Here is a 19,720-nt window from a genome sequence, read left to right as displayed (position 1 = left end):
TTAAAACCCTCTCATCACTCCTCATCAAATCCTCACTCAAAATGTAACTCATATTTTCCCTATTCAATTTAGGATTAATTGCTAAATTAATTGCAAAATATTATGTGAATAATATCTTGCAATTACACTCATAATTTGACCATATGTGGCCGGCCCCTATTCTCCAAATACGGCCGGTTACTCATTTATAAATAGTCATACTTTCCCACTAAAAGGTTAGACCATTCTCTACCTAAAAATTTTCAAACACATTCTCTTTCAAATTCTAACTTTGGCATCAGAGATTCTTCGGTCAAAATTCCTCATTCATTGTGGACGCGTGAGGTTTTTAGCCTTAATTTTAGGTGTTATTATTTTTACAGATGAATTTTCATCAAAGAAAAAAACGACTGAAGTTTACATTCACAATATCAAGTCCGAAAGAATATCGGGAAGATAGAGAGTAGCTGCCTAGCTACGCCTGGATTGATGGTCACTACCTTCCTTATTATTATTGAATTAATCTAAATTTCAATAATTACGATTTTCGCTTTACAATTTTGAAAATTTAAACAAATTTAACAATATTAAATATGATGATTTGCATTTTAAACAGTCATGAAAACAATATCTATAACAACCCTTTCAGACGATGAGCAAAAATATTCCCCTCTCCCATGTGAGTCAAGAAGACAAGGTAGAAATAAAATAAAATAGGTAATAAACAACAATAGTCCGTATGGGAATTAGGAAGGCTAAATGATTTATTTATGGATTAAAAAATTATGCTGGCAATATCGAGTGACAAGTGTTTGGTGTGATCGTTATACTTTCGTGGTTGTAATATTTTAGATCATACTTTACTAATCGACTGCATATGTGGATTATGGAAGTTGATCAGTATCTGTTCTTGGACGGTTCGATCCATTTTTTTTGGTAATTAGAGTGTCTTTTTCATAGAATGATAGTAGTGGGAGGAAGATTGAGAAATGTTGAGGAGATTATCTTAAAGTGGAATTTTTTATGAATTTTTTTACGCACCACACAGTTTAAGGTCAATTTTCATATCAACATTATAAAATATTATGTGAAAATATGAGTTGGCAGTGATTCTATAAAAAGTACAACTTTTGAGAGAGTTTAGTATTTCTTAAAAAAAATCAGCTAAGTCACATATAAGTCAACCTTAACTAAATTTTGAACCCGTCATTTATAAATTATAGAACTTTGTTGAGGTAAATATTACAACACTACACAGTAAAGTTGGACATAACTCAACGATAACAAGTAACTGAATTATGTCTAATTGTGAAGAATATATCATGTTATCAAGAAATAAATTGTATCGCTTGCAGGTGACGTTTCACTGTAATAGTGAAAAACAATCATGTTTAAATACTTTGGTGTAGATTCAATCTCTACCGATTTTCTTTTTTTCTAACAATTAACTACTTAACTCAATAACGGTATCATGTAAAATATATATATATATATTGTATCAACTGGTTTAAACAAAAATTCAACTGAATGATTTCTGCACACTTATTTTTTTACGTGAAACAAAATGTATTGATATTGCTCACTTAGGCTTGTATTAAAGATTTGACGAGTCTTATTCGAAGGTCAAAATCCTCCAAACTCCAGTCCCCTAGGTGTGGGCTTACTGCTCCTCTCTTCGCCTTTTCGGATGTGGTATATGGGCCTTGGCCTGCACTTTGGTCGTGGATTTTTCCCTTTTAATATAACAATATTTTTTGTGGAAATTTGAGCTAAGCACAACATAAATTTATGGTAATAAATTAATATCGAATTCTTAATCTAGGAGGATACTTTATATATATATATATATATATTATTAGATTGTAGTATTTAGTGACAAACTTTTTTTTTCCTTCTGTTTTGAACAAACAATAGTATCTACACTAACATAATGTGGAGTGAACAAAACCTCACACTAGGCTAGCTATAATAATGTGATTCAAATTTGCATTTGGCAATAATTGAACCTAAAACATTTCACTTACAAATGAATATCACTAGATTGTAATATTTATTGACCGTTAGATTCTTATTTGAACAAAAAAAATCAATAAACATCTTACTTAAGATAAATTAATTTGAAATATACTGCAAAAAACTAAATAGAGGTATTTGAAATGACTAAACACAATGCATTATATCAAGATTTTAAAATAAGGAAAACAAATGAAAAGGGATTGAAAACTTTTGAGTTTTAATCAAAATGACAAAAAGGTGTTGTAAGTGAATAATATCAAGAGTGACTTTTTATAGTAAAAATGTCATTTTTGTTAAAAGTGAACAGTACCAGGATTGTTTCGTTAAAACTTCCTTTAAAATATTCAATCACTGCCCTACTTAATTAGTCTAACACTGATTTAGAGACACGCTTCTACTTAAAAAGGGCATATGCGATAAATATTATCAGAAATTCTAAAGGAGTTCGCTTCAATGTTTTGTGAAAATTCGCATGCCAATTTGATGGAATTTGGTTATAGTATATTGAAGAATCTCGAATCCTGAACTTAACCTTGTTATCCTACTTAACCTTACCACGAGAATAAACTCAAGAACATAGTTCATGAATTGAAGCTACAATTTGATCATATTCATAGAATGATGCTCTAATTTTCTCATAAAAATGATCTAGTTTTTAAAATCAAATGTTCAGGGTAGTGCTAAACCAAATGATCTAGTTTTTATCTCTCACATTTTCTTATTAATTTTTGTATATTAATCTTCTTCAATATCTCAATCTATAAATTAAAAATGGAGACGGACGTATGAGAAGTAAAAATTAGTGCGTTACCAACACTATCTGAAAAAAAAAAAAAAAAGTTAGGAGTTTGCATGTAGTTGGTAATAAAACAAAAGTGGAGCATATGCCAAAGCAAACTTGCCACGGATCATCGAAATAAATTATTTAAAGTCGTCAGGTCGAGTGAAGCATCGCAGTGAGAGAGAGAGAGAGAGAGAGAGAGAGAGAGTCCGAGGAGCCAAAGGCAAAGCAAAAACCCGACCTTTGGGACTCTCGGAAGGATCACTTTTATCCCCATTTTTTTCTCAACGACTCTTCTGCTTGTGATTCTCCTGCATGATCCAACTCCCGCATCACCTATATTAACTCCTCGGCCCTCACATCACCAGAAGCCCTCTCAATTCATTCGTACCACCCTCGATCATCCAATCATGTCTCATTTGGCTCTCTCTCAGGTAATCCCCGGTCCCCTTTACCGATTCCTGTTTGTTTCCCGAGAAAATGCAAGAAAAATTGAGTCTTTGGTCGTTTTGTGATTACCCAATTGGATAAATAGCAGATATTTGATTAGATATGGTGTTTTTGTAATTGGGTTTTGATTGTTTTGTTTGCAGGGTTCACTGACTGTGACTGTTCCGCTTGGAAGTGATTTCTCCCTCCGAAGATCTGTGTTCAAGGTGTGATTTTTGTTTTTGGTGGTGTTAATTTCGTAAAGTTGTGTTTGTTTGTTTGTTTTTTAGCTTTTGGTTTATAGCATCTCTTGGGTTCTCCGCTCGACCTTAGGAGCACTTTTTTCATGGATGAAGCTGATAGGAAAAAGATTACTGTTTCGTTTTTCTAATTCCCCTTTTTTTGAGGAGTGTTATGAATCTTGGTGTGCATTGTATATTAATAATTTAGTTTCAAAAGTACAAATAAACCAGCTTTAGCTATTGAATTCAAATGTGATGTTGATGTTCTGTAATGATCGTTGATAGTTGTCGATTTTTCACTGAAACTGCTTGTAATTTGGCCGCAGGCACGAAGTGTTAGCTTTAATGATAAATCATGGACTCCTATTTTACCTTTGGACTTCAAAACGAAGAATGGACGGCTGAGAAATCAGCGCATTCTATGCATGTCAGTGCAACAAGCAAGTGCGCCTAAAGTTAATGTAGCTCCTCTACAACTCGAGGATGCTAATGAGCCCCCATTAAATACATACAAGCCTAAGGAACCTTATACTGCAACCATTCTTTCTGTTGAGAGGATTGTCGGCCCAAATGCTCCTGGAGAGACTTGCCATATTGTGATTGATCATGGTGGTAATGTGCCTTACTGGGAAGGGCAAAGTTATGGTGTAATTCCTCCTGTAAGTAACTCGTTGCATAGTATTTATGTTTTTCACCAATAACTGCATGATTTTTGGCCGAGAAAATTCGTTGAAAATGTTCACTTAGGTTGTCTTTTTGAACTAATCTTGATTAAGAGACATTAGTTTTTAAATTATGGTGCATCTATGATTTGAAATTTAAGAGGATTATGGTACGATTGTTTTCATCCCCATTTGATGTTGGGGGTCTTTCTCTTCACTTAAACCACATAGTTTTAAATCATGTTACTGCCATGCGAATAAATCCATCTGCACTCCAAATGTCTCCTTTGTAGTACCTTATTCTTATTGTTATTTACTTGCATGACAGGGTGAAAACCCTAAGAAACCTGGGGCTCCGCAAAATGTTCGCCTTTACTCAATTGCATCCACAAGGTATGGAGACTATTTTGATGGCAAGACAACTAGTTTGTGTGTTCGTCGTGCTGTCTATTACGACCCTGAGACAGGAAAGGAGGATCCTTCCAAGAATGGTGTATGCAGCAACTTTTTATGCAACTCCAAACCTGGTGATAAAATTAAGATCACAGGTAAGAGCCTAATTTTTAAGGAACAGTCGAACTTTTTTATTGGTCCATCCTTTTCATTTTATGGATTTGACACTTGCTGGTAGTTAAGATGCACTCCTTATCTGTACTTAATTCAACTTATATCATGGCAGGGCCTGCTGGCAAGATCATGCTTTTGCCTGAAGACAACCCAAATGCCACCCACATTATGATTGCCACTGGCACCGGTGTAGCCCCGTACAGAGGTTACCTCCGTCGCATGTTCATGGAATCTGTTCCCAAATTCAAGTTTGGCGGCCTTGCATGGCTATTCCTTGGTGTGGCCAACACTGATAGTCTCCTCTATGATGAAGAATTCACCAAGTATCTCAAGGACTACCCTGATAATTTCCGGTACAACATAGCACTTAGCAGAGAACAGAAGAACCAGAGAGGAGGGAAGATGTATGTTCAGGATAAAATCGAGGAGTACAGTGACGAGATCTTTAAGCTATTGGACAACGGGGCCCACATATACTTCTGCGGGCTCAAGGGAATGATGCCCGGGATTCAAGAAACCTTGAAGAGGGTTGCGGTTGAAAGAGGGGAGAGCTGGGAGGAGAAGCTTTCACAACTGAAAAAGAACAAGCAATGGCATGTGGAAGTCTACTGATGATGCATTGTTTCAGAACTGATTCGTGTCTCTTTCTCGAGGAAATGCTCTCAAGCATCTTATGCTAGGTAAAATTTTCGGTTTCTTTTTGCTTTGTAAGTTGCCCATTTATCAGCTTTAGCTAAGGAACTTGAGCAGCAATAGCATTCATCTGTATCTTTACTCTTTAGACAAGGCAAGCTATCATCTTGGCTGAACCATTTTGAGAAACCCTTTTTATTGTCGATTGATGTTTTATCTTCTGCTGCTGTTTAGTACTTTAAGCATTTATAAATGTAACAATCAGAAAGATCGTCTACTCTCGTATGATCTGTAGCTGTCCAATTGTCCTCTCAACTTTCTCTGGATGATTTATTCGATTCCTGAATCACGTTTGAGGTTAGGTGATTCTAACGTCGTTTACTCGTTAAACGACACTCTTGAATTGAAAGTGGCCAAGCCTTGCGGTCGCAGAAATGCTTCCGTTGTAGTACCTCAGCCTTTGATTGCATTAGCCATTGAGATTTTCTGTTTTAACTACAGAAACAAAGAAACGCTTCAATTGTTGACTGATATTTCATCATCTCTTTTCTTTGGGTGAGTGAGTGGTGGTTCATCCTTAACCTTACGTCCAGGCCATGTGCCTGTTGCCCTATGTAACGCCGGAACACAAAGAATCTCTCACAAATTTTGTGGTTATCTTTTTATCCTGTCAAAATTTCAGTTGTCTCAAGATGACTATAATATCTTATATGATACAGGGATACTGCTATTGTGACGTTCTGCATCGATGCATCGATGATACAATGTTATGTAGATGAAACATACATGTTTTTATATTATTGGCACGATACATCACGGTGATATTGTAACCGTACTATGTAAATTGTCAGTCGACTCCATTGACTAACGTTTGGCATGATTCATATTCATGGCTTTACATTTTGTTGTGTCAATTGTCATGATTTCATGCAAACATCAAGGAATATAAACTTTGTCAACAGAGACAACTGTCAGGTTGGAATTCATGTACAATTGGCATTGTGTCCACACTCCACACCGCTGCTTTTTCAATGTTAATTAATGATTAAATCAGGTTTAATATTTAAACCTTGACATTTTATTTGCTTAAATAAACGGAGAAAAGAAAGAAAAAGAAAATGACTGGTTATGACTCATGAAATTTAAATTAGAAGAATGTTCAATCATTTACAACTATTTCTAGAAAGGCAATGACTCAAACCTAAATACTTAAAATAAAAATAATAAAAAAATTGTTCAAAAAATTAAAAAAATTATAAAAAAAAATTAAAATCTGGATGACCGACCAAGTGAAATATATTAGACATTCTTCACCAAAAAAAAATATATATATATATATTAGACATTCAAACCTAGATATTGACATTGGGAGAATATTCCTAGAATCAAAATGAAATTGAATTATTTTGGGACCAACGTAACAAACTTCGATTCTATTACTACTTACCAATTGCAGAAGTAATTGTATAAATATTTCGATGCGTGCAAGTAGTGAATTGGTTTTGTCTCCAACATAATTAATTTGTCTTTGATTTATTTTTTCGCTTGTTAGATTTCGAATTCATTATCCATGGGAGTTGAAAGTGAAACCTACCACTATAAGCAGTGGCATAGCTGAATGGTCGTGACTACCTTCAGTCTACATGTAGCTCAACCCCGAGAAGAATACTATTGAATCATAGTGCTAGTGACAAAATAAATATTGTTCTTAAAAAAAAAACCTGACATATTATAATTCGGGATTTTTTTTTCTTTCTATTAATTAAGAAAAAATATATCTATACACCATAATACGGGTTCAATCATTTACCAATGTTCCTCCCCCTTAACTCTACAAAAACATACATAATCAATGAATATTTGCCCAACTGCCAGCCAACAGCCAAGTTGGAAGTTGGAAGCAGCAGAGCAGAAGTGTGGTAGATATTTTAGGGAAGCCAATTATTTATAGGGAACTTTAATGAAAAGTTTTCGATATTATTTATTTTAATGAAAAATCATATTTTTACACTAAAATGTCAATCATGATATTATTCACCTTACCCTTTATTGTGTTCTTATCGTTAAAACTCAAAATTTTCAAACCCTTTTTATTAGTTTTCTTTTATTTATACTGCTCATATCCTTCCTGTCCTATCATTGATTCGTTATTCATTCCTCCTCCTCTCACCTTACAATATAAAAATAATTAATATAATATATTCAACAAATAGAAAAACAAAACAAACTAAAATACAATAAAATAAAAACAAAAACACAGTTGTACTTGTTTCAACAATCCTCCTCCTCTCCCTCTCTCCCTCCCTCTCTCCCTCTCTGTTGCTGGTTTCTTTCTCTGAAGAACCAATCATTCTAAAAAGGGCATTTCCCATTTCTTCAATCCACTGGTAAATTTGCTATCTTTCTCCTCAATCTTTCACTCAATCTCCATATTTTTATTTGTCAGGTTAGTTTTTTATTTTTTGGATGATTGGTTTCTGTCATTTTCTTTTTTTTCTTCTGGTTATATGTGAATGATTTAGATGGATTTGGAACCGTTGATTTGGACCAAGTTTCCGCCTTTAATTGCATGCTCTATCAGTTTTGAATGAACCCATCATTTATAATTATTAATTAATTATCCCTTCGTTGTTGATTTGGGTTTTGTTTCTTGTAATCATTATTTTCATTTGTTGCATTTGATTGGAGCTTTCATCGTTTGGAACATGAAAAAATCAACAAAAAATAAATAATTTGACGTATTCTATCCATTTATGAAGTTTTTGTAGCCAAGCCAAATATTATGTTGTTCATTAATTTACTCTTAATTTGATGTGGATGTTTCGATTACTGGACTGCCTTCAACTTTGAATGATGGTAAAAACCCGTCAACGATTATTGCAGATTCTCAGTGGCACTGGGAATTTCATTGTTTGCAAACTAATTTTTGCTCATATATGTGGGGGAATTTGCTTAATTTGAGCTCTACATGATTTAGCTTGTTTGGGTACATTATGCTAAGGAAGAACAAACTTTGAAGCATTCAATTGGGTGGTGTTGTTTCGTTTCTGGAACGCTTTTGCTCAGGTTGATTGTTTTACTTTTCTTTTTCAGGTCACTGTGTCCTGATTACTTGAAAAGAACAGGCTTCACCCAGTGCATGATTGTAAGTTACTAACGGAGCAATGAATCACCGTCCAATGGATCTTGGGAGGCCTGCCTCAGGTATGCTTGTACAACTCGATTCAAACAAGAAAAATATATTATGAATAGGGTCTTATAAACGGTGATTTTTTAGGTATTATGAATTATGCACCGTAATTACATATAATATTTGGGTAAGGAATGGGACTTTCCGTTGTTTGTGTACTAGTCACTGGACTGTACAACTTTTCTTACTGTGGTTTATTGAACTAAATCTGTACATGTTTGGCATAAAAAAAGAATGTGTCTTTTTGCTTTTTACTTTAATCTAGAAGCTGAATGACATGCATGTTTCAATGCAGGTAAAAGAAGATTAAAAGATTTATTGGTGCAAAAAGATAATCGCAATTGTGCTGATTGTGGTGCTCCTGATCCTAAATGGGCGTAAGTTTTTTTCCCATTGATACAACTTTGTGTCAGTGTTTGTATGGCACCAAGTCAATTTGAGACATGCTTGTTTTGTAAGTAAGCTTCAGAGCTTAACGATGAGTGTGTCGTATAAAGCTATTAGTCGACATCCCAAATTCAGATACACATGTTTCAGGACATCTGAAAATAAATGTATATTCTTAGGACAGTTTACTTTCCATCCTATATCCTTCTGACTTGGAAGGTATCCTGTTCGTAACTGCATTTGCAGGTCAGCAAACATCGGAGTTTTTATATGCTTAAAATGTTGTGGTGTGCACAGGAGTCTTGGTACTCATATATCAAAGGTAACCGCTCCTGATTGCTGGATGCATCCAATTTAAATTTTTTTAATGGAAACAATTTGCCAGTTGAAAACATGAAACTAGCTAAAAGGGTACTTGTAACTTGGTGAACGAAATAACTAATTGATTCCAATCTGCTTTCATCAAGGAAGTTCTTTTGATTGTTCATCCTTGGTTGTTTGAGTTGCAATGCAGGGAAACTGGAAAGTTTATTTCAGTCCTTTTACCAAAAAAATCTCTCTTTGGCTTTCCTTCTTTCGTTTCTAGGATGACAGGCATGGTAGAACTATTTCAGGCTTGCTCGGTGATCTGTCAAATGTTGCTTAATTGATCAATATTCATTATTATTTTATGTTTTCTATATGCTGATGTGATGTCTCCAGTCGTGTGCATTATTACAATTATATATTTGTCTTAAACAACATGAATTTGAAATGTTCAGGTTTTGTCAGTGACCCTGGATGAATGGTCTGATGATGAAATTGATGCAATGATAGAAGTTGGAGGAAATTCTTCTGCTAATTCAATTTACGAGGCTTTTATTCCTGAGGGACTTTCAAAGCCTGGACCAGATGCCGGTCATGAGGAACGTTCAAAATTCATCCGGTTAGTTATGATATAGAATTAGAATCTACCATGGAGCAGATTCAATTGTTGGGTTATTTTTCAGATGTTTAAAGTAGTCACATATTCATGTAGGTCAAAGTATGAGCTTCAAGAGTTTCTGAAACCTAGCTTGCGGATTAACTCAGGTCCTTCTAGAAAGAACTCTCTCCAGAGCACTCTCCAATCAAATAGTTTTTCTCGAAAGATTATCGATAGTTTCCGTTCAAATTCTTCACAGAAATCGGTAAATATTGTCACACCTTATGTCTGCCTTTCAATTATGTAGTTTGAGTATTAAAGTAAACGTTCATATACGTTGTGAGAGTGGAATATAACTTTGTTCCATACTTCAAATATGCAGCAGGAAGGCATGGTAGAATTTATTGGTTTATTGAAGGTTAAGGTGATTAGAGGCACAAATTTAGCCATTCGAGATATGATGACAAGCGATCCTTATGTCATCCTGACTCTTGGGAAGCAGGTTAATAATTCTTCGATTTTCTTTTTCCTTGGTATTGAAACTACAGAATCTGCTTGATATGCAGAAGCATGTAGAATTTATGAGATCCCTTTACTTCCTAGCCTCCTGGTTACATTCTTTTATTTGAGCTTCATGTCAAAGTGAACATCCAAAATATCCCCAGGAGAGATATTAGAGAGAGAAAAACAGGGTTTGGAGGGACGAAAAGAGGGGATCGGGAGAGAGAGAGAGAGAGAGTTCATCTTTAATTGTTTGCATGTAACAAGGAACATGGGAGTAAAACTTTCAAAGAGCAAGGTTGTTGACACATGCAAACGGCTAGATTTGATTAAGCGTATTAGCCTATTTATAGATTGCGAACTGATATGTTAATAAGAGAATTTGAATTTCTATTCACTTGAGACTGACATTTCTGTATTTGATGATGACAATGTTGGTGATAATGTAGACTATTCGGACGACTGTAATAAAGAGTAACTTGAATCCCGTCTGGAATGAGGAACTCATGCTGTCTGTACCTGAGCGATTTGGAGCTTTACAGTTGGTACGTATATCTATGCCTTTTTTCCTCTTCATCTTTGCAAACATTTTGTTTTTGATGAGATGTTTTGCTCTGCCTTCTCTTTGTACTCATACGTGGATAACGGTCTCTCACGCTCTATATATATACACACCCAAATTAAAACTAGTTTGCTATATGTTTCTACAACTTGGTTAGCCGTTCATGGTAGAATAGCAGTTCTTATTCTCATTCTTCCATACTCACCGGAAGCAGTCACGTCAACCTCCCGCTATTCCTATGTTAAATGTCATAACAAAATATGTGTTGATGACAAGGAAAACTTTGATGCAATCTGACTGCTTCCAAAAGGTTTTTCCTTTTATCCTTTTTTTCACTTGTAAATTGTGGTATACATGGATCACAGATTAGCCTCTGCCTCTGGTCTAATCAGAAACCTTTATGTATTACATGGGAAGTAGTTTACCGAAATCCTTCTGCTTGTCACATTGCAGCAGGTGTTTGATCACGACACGTTCTCGGCTGATGACATAATGGGAGAAGCAGAGGTTGATCTTCAGCCATTGATAACATCTGCGATGGCATTCGGGGATGCAGGAATGTTTGGGAACATGCAAATCGGGAAATGGCTGAAATCGCACGACAATGCCCTTGTAGACGATAGCACTGTTAACATTGTCGACGGGAAGGTAAAACAAGAGGTGTCTTTGAAGCTCCAGAATGTTGAGTGTGGAGAAATAGATTTAGAACTAGAGTGGATGCCCCTTGAGCAATAGATAAACGATTTAATTATTTTTTGTCCATCTTATTTAATAAAAACCTGTAATTTTTGGTTGAGTTATATATATTTTTGTACGGAACGGCACCATACTCCATTCTTTTGCACTTGTTTATAGAAATTCAATTGTCTCTCCGGTTAATGGATTGCATAAAGGACGATCCCAAACCAACAAGGTTCCTTGCTTTGCAAGGGGTTGCGGCGGAGAGCCTCTATCATATGCAGTTTTATCCTTACTTTGTTTGTTTGTTTTTTTTTTCCTGCTTACAAGATTGTTTCCACGACTCGAATCGTAGCCCTTCTGTCATAAATGGATAGCCGTTTGATTGAGAAAAATCAAATCATAATTCCCTTTGTCACAATGGTTTTGCTTATTTCACATTGGAATCTTCTAGTTCTAGAAGGGAAGTGGACCTAGTGGAGGTGAAAGAAAATGGAAGAGTAAACTTGACAACATGTTTTCTTGGAACAGGGGAAGTCATGATTCGGGATCAACTAGTACCACCTAGTCGATCTGGTTCTTGATTTTTAAATTTTAAGTATTTCATTATGGGACTTGAAAGTAAATCCCACACTTTTATGATTCCATTCCATGTGTTAGTAAACGCAAAGGAGTGAAGAAATAGGATTAGTAAACATAGAGAAGTCAAGATTGAGAATGGTTCTACTACCCCGTTCCGTCCATGGGACAAAAAAGAAAAGAAAATACGGCTATTGTGCCACAAGTTAAACCAAATCTTTGATTTGAAAGTAATGGGTAAAGCTGAGTTTCTAGATGGGAATTCAAACTTGAGATTTTTCACGTTGAAGTAAAATTACACCGCTAAACTAAGAATTAATTAACGGGAAGAAAGGTATCACTAAACCGAATCCGATTCTTTGGAAAAGATCCGACGCAAATAACCATGTTCTTTGGTTGTTTATCATCATCTGATTCGTATGCCAAGGACCACATGAAATGAATGGTGATGGAGATTGAATTGAAGGCAGGCGTTCTTAAGTTCATTATCGTCTTTGATTCTTTGTGACGTGGACCACAAGCTACCCCAAAGTCAACCATGTCATGTGGGCTGGATTATAACCTCACCAGCCAACATAATGAGGATCTGGATTATAACCTCACCAGCCTACAGAATGAGGATTCCTCGTATTAAGTCTGTTCTTTGTAAATCGTGCGATCAATTTTTATCAGATATTATTTATATTTAATTTTAAATAAAAGTATTTAAAATGATTTCTAACCGCATGATGTACAATAAACGGACACGATTTGAAGATTCTCAGGATCCTCACAAAGAGGATCAGGAGAGGATCCTCATTCCAACCAACAATGCCCCCTCCATTTCAAACGTTAAAAAGACTCTCTGTCACTTTTATGTTTTTGCCATAATGTTCATGATATTGACACGAAATTAACAAAAAATTGTAAGGTGACAAAGAATCTATGAAGAGTTTCCTTAACATTTCTCATCGTATATATCGGAACATACCACGAGGATGCATAGTTCGCATTCTCTAACAATTTAATGCCACATAAAAGCTATACATCGATACATTACCAACCTAGTGTTAACTATAATTTAAATCTTAAAAAAAGTATGTAGCATAAATTCAACAACTGTTTTCATGGTATCTACCAGAGTGGTTTGAAAAATCAACCATTTAAATTTTAAAATTTAGAGATCTTTGCATAAACCCCGTCTCATTGACTAGGACGTATCGTTGCAAAAGATTACTCCTCATATTGTTCGAGGAAACACTTTTGATCATCAAGGCTACATATCCTTGCAAGCCAGTGATATGAACTTCACTAATTAAAACTCTTATCCATTTGGAGGCAAGGAAATGTAAACTTGGAAGGTACTCGTTTGGATGTACTTTTAAAATGACTGAAAACATTTTTAAAGAAAATATTTTTTTATTTCAAAGGCACCTTATGCAAGAAGCACTAATTATGTGCTTTCTTCCACGAAGCATTTTAAGTGTTTTTTCAGAATTTACTTGAACTTTTATTAAGAATTTGTTCTAAGAATATTTTAAAAGCACATTTCAACAAGCTCTTAATGATAAAAAGTATCAATGTAATAAAAGTTGATTAATACTAATTCAGTAGATTTCGATTTAGTCAAGTTGGTAGCCCTATGTTTCTCTTTGCACTAAAGTTCGAATTCCGCCATATTTATCATAATTTAGATGAATAATTTAGATAAATTTAATATAAATAAAAATTTGGAATATCCTCTATCACATATGATTCACCTCTTAATTTTATTTACATGAAAAAAAGTGGAAAATAAATTGAAGGGAAAAAATCCAAAGAACATTAGTTATTTCTTAATATAATTATTACCTCACGATGACGGAGCTTCTGACGGTAAAGATTTATGCTTTCGGTACCTTAAGACGTAAACGAAAGCAGAGGCCACAAACAGAGCCACGCCGGCAATCCCACAAATTAAGCTCGCCACCAGCAGCACGTCCCTCACGAGATCTCTACCCCGCCCACCGTCACGTGCCACCACGCCCTTCCACCACGACTCGTCGCTCGAGTTCATCGCCTTCGGCTTCGGCAGTGCCGCGTCACCCGCCGCCGGCGAATTCTCTCCTCCTCCTCCCCCGACGAAGAACGACTTCTCTTCCGTCGGCGACTTCGCGCTCGCCGGCGCCTGGTCCTGGTACACGAGGCCGTGATCGGACGGCCGCAGCTCTCGGCCGTCCGATTCCATCGCCACCGCAATCAGAAACACCGCGATCGCTGCTACACTAATTTCGATGAAAAACGCCATTTCTCTCCCTCTCTTCCTCTTCCTCCGTCTCCAGAGGGCTCAGGTCCAGCGACGGCGTCGTTTTATAAGAGTATGAGCACTGATAAGCGATAAGTCTAAAGTTTGTTGTCGTTCGTCGGAGACGAGTGGGGAGTGAGCGGCGGTCGGTCGCGCTCTCTCTCTCTCCTCTCGAATTGACAGAACTCGGTAGTCAATATATATTGACTTCAATTGCTCCAAACGTCGTCGTATGATTTTCTGTACTCTGCTATTCACCACTCACAGGCTCACACATCAACCTAAATCACATGCACCTTTTCTGTTTTTTTTTTTTTTTTTTTTTTGAGTTTACACCCCGTAAATAATAAAAGAACAAAAAAGGCATAATTTCATCGAGTGCAAATGGGAAATCTTATTCGGTATTGGATTTGATAGCTAGATTCGAATAAAAAAAAAAACTTGAGTAGACTGTCATTCGTAGTCTTACAATCATGTGGGTTGCTTACAATGGACAAGGATTTCCGGTGTCTTTCTGTTTGTATGGTCACGGTTAAGCCACGTTAACATTTTATATTATTATTTATTTTTGTCTTATTATATTTATGAAAAAAACAATATAAAATGTTGACGTGGCTTAACCGTGACCATACAAAACAGGAGGACACATGAAAGGCACCGAAAGTGGAGGGCAGATAATCCTTGTCTGCTTGCAATTTAGTCTCATTTGACATAGGCGATATCTTTATCAGTCAGCCCTACTGATATTTTTACTTAGACCGGTTTAACATATTTAAATTTTATGAAATTCTGAATTCAACCGGTTTAACATATTTAAATTTTATGAAATTCTGAATTCAATCTAATCCGAAACATCAAACATAAGGATGATGGATTACATGAAAAGATGGGCGTGGCCGTTAATTTGGGTGTAGCAACTTTTATCTGCTGTGATGGTGAAGCTTTTGCTTTGTATTATTGTAAAGCTTGGATACTGGTTTTGGATTCAAAGAATGGCATTATCTTTTTTTGTAGAGCTTGATAAGAAATATTCGTCCAAAAAATAAAAAAAGAAGCTTGATAAGAAATAGTCATATTTCATCCGTGATGCCAAAAGTAGATTGTCACGGTTTGCTTTATCATGTTATTAACATTATATGTGGAATAAGACTTGGCTGCCGAAGGTTTCAGCACGAGTTGCTGCTTACACTTAATCTTGAGTGGACACGTGTTCAAGCATTCGGGATTGGGCGTAAGCAGGAGTTCCTGCTGAAACCTTTGGCAACGAAGCAGCGTGGAGGCTTAACTTTATTTATTTATTTTATTAATATGGGATTTTTTTTGGGTAAATTATTAATATGGGCTTAACTTTGATGTTAAGTTACTTCCAACATGATCCTCTCCGGATCATTTTGGTGAGGATTCTGAAGATCCGTGAATTGTGTCCGTTCATCGTACATCGTGCGGTTAGTTTTTGTCATATACTATTTATGTTTATTTTTAAATAAAAATATTTAAAATAATTTCTGACCGCACGATGTACGATAAACAGACACGATTCACAGATCTCCGAAATCCTTCCAAAGAGGAGCCGGCAAGGATCCGGACTCAAGTTACTTCTCCTTCATTGTTTTTGTGTAGTAATAATAGCTATCCACACCTTCTTTTCTTTTTCCTCCTTTAAATTCTAAGAAAAATGAGAAAAATCAAACTTTTACGGTAGATAAACTTTCATTTGCATGATTTTTTTTTTAATGCAATTTTTAAGTCAATCACGTACTGTTATGTGAAAAATATAAAACATTTGAATAACAAAAATACTGCACAATAATAAGTGATTGACTTAAAATATTATCAATGTGTGGTAACATAGCTGCTGTGATTGACTTAAGATAAGATAACTTGAAATCCAGTCTTCCAATGGCACTCTGCTCAGACCTCTCTTTCTCTCCCCGCTCCTTCTTTCAAACGGAATTCTTAGAGCCTCACAAAAGAACAGCAATTTTAGTAGATTACTGGTTTGCACCCCAGAGAAATGGGTAATTACTCACAGGCCCACATTTGCCAGTGCATGAGCCTCCTATCTACCCTCCGGCGCAATTCAGTGGTCATGGTCACCGGCAACCGCCAAAAGACGGGCAAGGAGTTCGCGGACGGTGTCATGGAACTGGCCCGAGGCCTGCTTCCGCTCGGCATATGTTCTGGTGACGTCGTTTCGATTGCTGCCTTCAACAGGTGCTGCTTCACTTGTAAAATGCTTTTTCAAAGATGGTCAATCCTAAGGACTCGTTCAGGATTTTAGGAAGTACTTCTACTTCTACTCATAATTTTACCAGAAACGAAACGAACTTTTTATTAAAATTCAAACGTTTCTTGAAAAAGCACTTTCGCTCATAACGTTATTAGAAGCACAACAAAACATCTCTTAAAACTTCTCGAGAAAGCTGAAAAAGTGCTTTTATCGTCCATAAACACATTTAGTTATCTTTTTTTAATTACGGTTAGAAGCGTTTTTTGGTAATCTGAAAGCACTTTTAGCCATTCCAAAACATGGCTCAGTACTAATATTTGGTTTCGTTATTCTCAGTGAGTTGTATTTAGAGTGGTTACTAGCCATTGCATATGTTGGTGCCATAGCTGCTCCTCTTAATTACCGATGGGTACGTAAGTAAACTTTGAAACCATAATTTTGTCAATTACTTTTCTGTAACAAAATCTGACCCAGCATCTGTTTAATTTGTGTTTGCACCCCTGCAGAGCTATGAAGAAGCACTTTTGGCAATGGAGGTAGTGAGGCCGGCAATGTTAGTGACCGATGGTAGCTGCATCCCTTGGTACTCAAAGCTTCAACTTCGCGATATACCTTCTCTGAGGTGGCATGTTTCGGTGGATTCTCCTTCCTCGGATGTCTTAAGGGCTTCGAATAATCGTATGTAGTTTCTAAGACATGTATTTCACATTTAGAAAATTGTAATGAAAACCAATTAGGTTAATGTGTTCATCTTCATTCTTCATTTGGCCAGCGTTAACTACTGAGTCGATTAAAAAGCATTCCGTAGGAGCTGCGCTGCCATTGAACTACTCCTGGGCACCTGAGGGGGCTGTGATCATATGCTTCACTTCTGGCACGAGCTCTCTCTACTGTGTTTATTTGTTCTCAAAAGATTTTTCGGATATTAGTTGTAAGATAATCCGGTCACTAATTTGTTTTAGATATCGATTTGTTCTTGTTAAATATGTAGGAACCTCTGGAAGGCCAAAGGGAGTTACCCTAAGCCACTCGGCTTTTATCATACAGTCCCTAGCGAAAATCGCCGTTGCTGGCTATGGTGAGGATGATGTACGTAAGTGTTCTTTTCGTAGTTTGCAGTTAGGTAGTCGAGAATGCTCGGACTAGGTTTTTGCACAAAAGCGGGGTTTGAACAAGATTCAGCCCACGAAGTTGAACGACTTCATAACGTTGAATTGTGTGGATGTTTGCAGGTTTACTTGCATACTGCTCCATTGTGCCACATTGGTGGGTTGTCATCAGCTCTGGCAATGCTAATGATCGGAGCACGCCATGTCTTGATGCCCAAGTTTGAGGCTAAATCCGCCCTCGAAGCCATTGAGCGACATAGCGTGACTTCTCTGATCACCGTTCCTGCAATGATGGCTGATTTGGTTTCTAAGTTCAGGTGAATTGATGACCCTTTTTTTCTAAGTAATGCACGCACGAATGCAAAGAAAATCAACTTCCAAAGCCTTGTACTTTGCAGCGCTTAGTGTCATAGTTTCGATTTGTACTGTGCCTTGCGTCCATTGTTTTTCGGTGTTCATGTTCTGAAATATGTCAGGGGGAAGGAAACATGGAAAGGGATAGATAGTGTGAAGAAGGTGTTAAATGGAGGTGGAGGCTTGTCAATTGAGCTGACCAAAGCTGCCATTAAATTGTTCCCACAAGCTAAGCTTCTTTCAGCTTATGGTAAGTTATCTTTATCCCAGCAGGTTCCCTCGTTTACATAGGGATCGTCTGGTGTCTAGGATTGGATTTGATCGGTTTTACGAGTTATCCAATCCAATTTAGTCCTAGACACCAGACGAGCCATTAGTCCTTGAAAATTTGATTCGAAAATCTTACGATTTTGTTTCTCCTTACCTTCCGATAACTTAAGGAATGACGGAGACAAGCTCGTCATTAACCTTCATGACTCTGTATGATCCAAGTGTTGACAACTCTGGCTGCCCTCCACGGTTGAATGATGAACGAAAACTGCATTCAGCTCATGAAGAAAGGGGTGTTTGTGTTGGGAAGCCGGCTCCTCATGTGGAACTAAAGATCTCGGTCGATGGCTCCTCTCATGTGGGAAGGATCTTAACTAGAGGTCAACATGTGATGCTCAGATATTGGTTCGGAAATCCACCAAATGAGTCAGTTTCCGGCAATGAAGTATGGTTTGACACCGGCGACGTTGGATCCGTTGATGACTCTGGCAATGTGTGGCTAATCGGACGAGCAAACGGTCGGATCAAGAGCGGAGGGGAGAACATTTACCCTGAAGAGGTATGTGAGTCTCAAAGTTACATATAACCGGCCCATACACCCTAGATTTTTACTGTCACGGATTCACCGATTTAAAAAAGTACATTTACTTATTTCATTACTTATCTCCGATCCGTAGGTGGAGAGAACCCTATTACAACATCCAGGGGTAACCGGCGTTGTTGTCGTCGGAATTCCGGATTCTCGTCTCACCGAGATGGTTGTTGCTTGTGTTCAAATAAGAGAAGATTGGCAGTGGATGTATACAACCATCAAACACTCTGTCTCAAAACAAATGCCTCACATCTCCAGTGATGTTCTTTCCCAACATTGTAAACAAAAAAATTTGACGGGGTAAGGAGCCAAGCGTGTCTCAAATTTCTCGTTCTCGCTTCGCATGGAAAATTTTGTACACATGTGCAATTACCATATAATGGTTAACATTAATCCTATGATATTTGCAGGTTTAAGATACCAAAAATATTCATTTTATGGAAGAAGCCGTTTCCGGCGACTACGACCGGAAAGATCAGAAGAGACCAAGTCCGGGGAGAAGTTGTATTTCATCTGCAACATTTGAATAGTAATCTATGATTCTATTTTTCAACAGGAAAAAGAAAAGTTGGAACTTTCGATTCGTTGTCATTTTAATTAATTAATAAGATGGATCCTTGACACAAATTTTTTTAACACAATATTTTTGTACAACCTACTCTGTAATGTATTTCAACGATTCGAATCATCTATCATTTACGTCTTCCTCAAAGATCATGTCTACCAAAAATTCAAATCGTTAAAATACATTACTGAATAAGCCACACAAAAACGTGTCAAAATTTTGTGTAA

General features: G+C 36.6%; 4 protein-coding genes across 5 annotated transcripts; 3 read left to right on the top strand and 1 right to left on the bottom strand.

The window, feature by feature from the left end:
• The first annotated feature begins 2,889 nt into the window (after positions 1-2,889).
• Positions 2,890-5,594, top strand: LOC103446115 (ferredoxin--NADP reductase, root isozyme, chloroplastic-like). The gene is made up of 5 exons (XM_008385182.4): positions 2,890-3,210; positions 3,370-3,432; positions 3,774-4,106; positions 4,438-4,657; positions 4,789-5,594. The coding sequence occupies exons 1-5, from the start codon at positions 3,187-3,189 to the stop codon at positions 5,286-5,288; spliced, it is 1,140 nt and encodes a 379-aa protein (XP_008383404.1). The 5' UTR covers positions 2,890-3,186; the 3' UTR covers positions 5,289-5,594.
• Positions 5,595-7,528: 1,934 nt separating this feature from the next.
• On the top strand, positions 7,529-11,672 carry LOC103446114 (ADP-ribosylation factor GTPase-activating protein AGD12-like). Of its 2 annotated transcripts, none has more exons than XM_008385180.4 (9): positions 7,529-7,696; positions 8,403-8,513; positions 8,795-8,876; positions 9,133-9,208; positions 9,648-9,811; positions 9,905-10,055; positions 10,173-10,292; positions 10,741-10,836; positions 11,307-11,672. In XM_008385180.4, exons 2-9 carry the CDS (start codon positions 8,474-8,476, stop codon positions 11,586-11,588), a joined length of 1,011 nt encoding a protein of 336 aa, XP_008383402.1. In that variant the 5' UTR covers positions 7,529-7,696; positions 8,403-8,473; the 3' UTR covers positions 11,589-11,672. The 2 variants fall into 2 exon arrangements, with proteins under 2 accessions (XP_008383402.1, XP_008383403.1); XM_008385181.4 differs by having other exon boundaries at positions 7,578-7,755.
• A 2,269-nt stretch (positions 11,673-13,941) lies between these two features.
• On the bottom strand, positions 13,942-14,376 carry LOC103446113 (uncharacterized). The gene has a single exon (XM_008385179.3). The coding sequence runs from the start codon at positions 14,374-14,376 to the stop codon at positions 13,942-13,944; it is 435 nt and encodes a 144-aa protein (XP_008383401.1).
• Positions 14,377-16,227: 1,851 nt separating this feature from the next.
• On the top strand, positions 16,228-19,555 carry LOC103446111 (2-succinylbenzoate--CoA ligase, chloroplastic/peroxisomal). The gene is made up of 10 exons (XM_008385176.4): positions 16,228-16,587; positions 16,940-17,012; positions 17,110-17,281; positions 17,376-17,477; positions 17,595-17,692; positions 17,836-18,029; positions 18,189-18,316; positions 18,507-18,895; positions 19,014-19,228; positions 19,339-19,555. Exons 1-10 carry the CDS (start codon positions 16,388-16,390, stop codon positions 19,466-19,468), a joined length of 1,701 nt encoding a protein of 566 aa, XP_008383398.2. The 5' UTR covers positions 16,228-16,387; the 3' UTR covers positions 19,469-19,555.
• The last annotated feature ends 165 nt before the right edge of the window (positions 19,556-19,720 follow it).

Source organism: Malus domestica, chromosome 10, assembly GCF_042453785.1.
Source record: "Malus domestica chromosome 10, GDT2T_hap1".
Taxonomy (NCBI): domain Eukaryota; kingdom Viridiplantae; phylum Streptophyta; class Magnoliopsida; order Rosales; family Rosaceae; genus Malus; species Malus domestica.
This window is presented reverse-complemented; position numbering and strand designations above follow the sequence as displayed.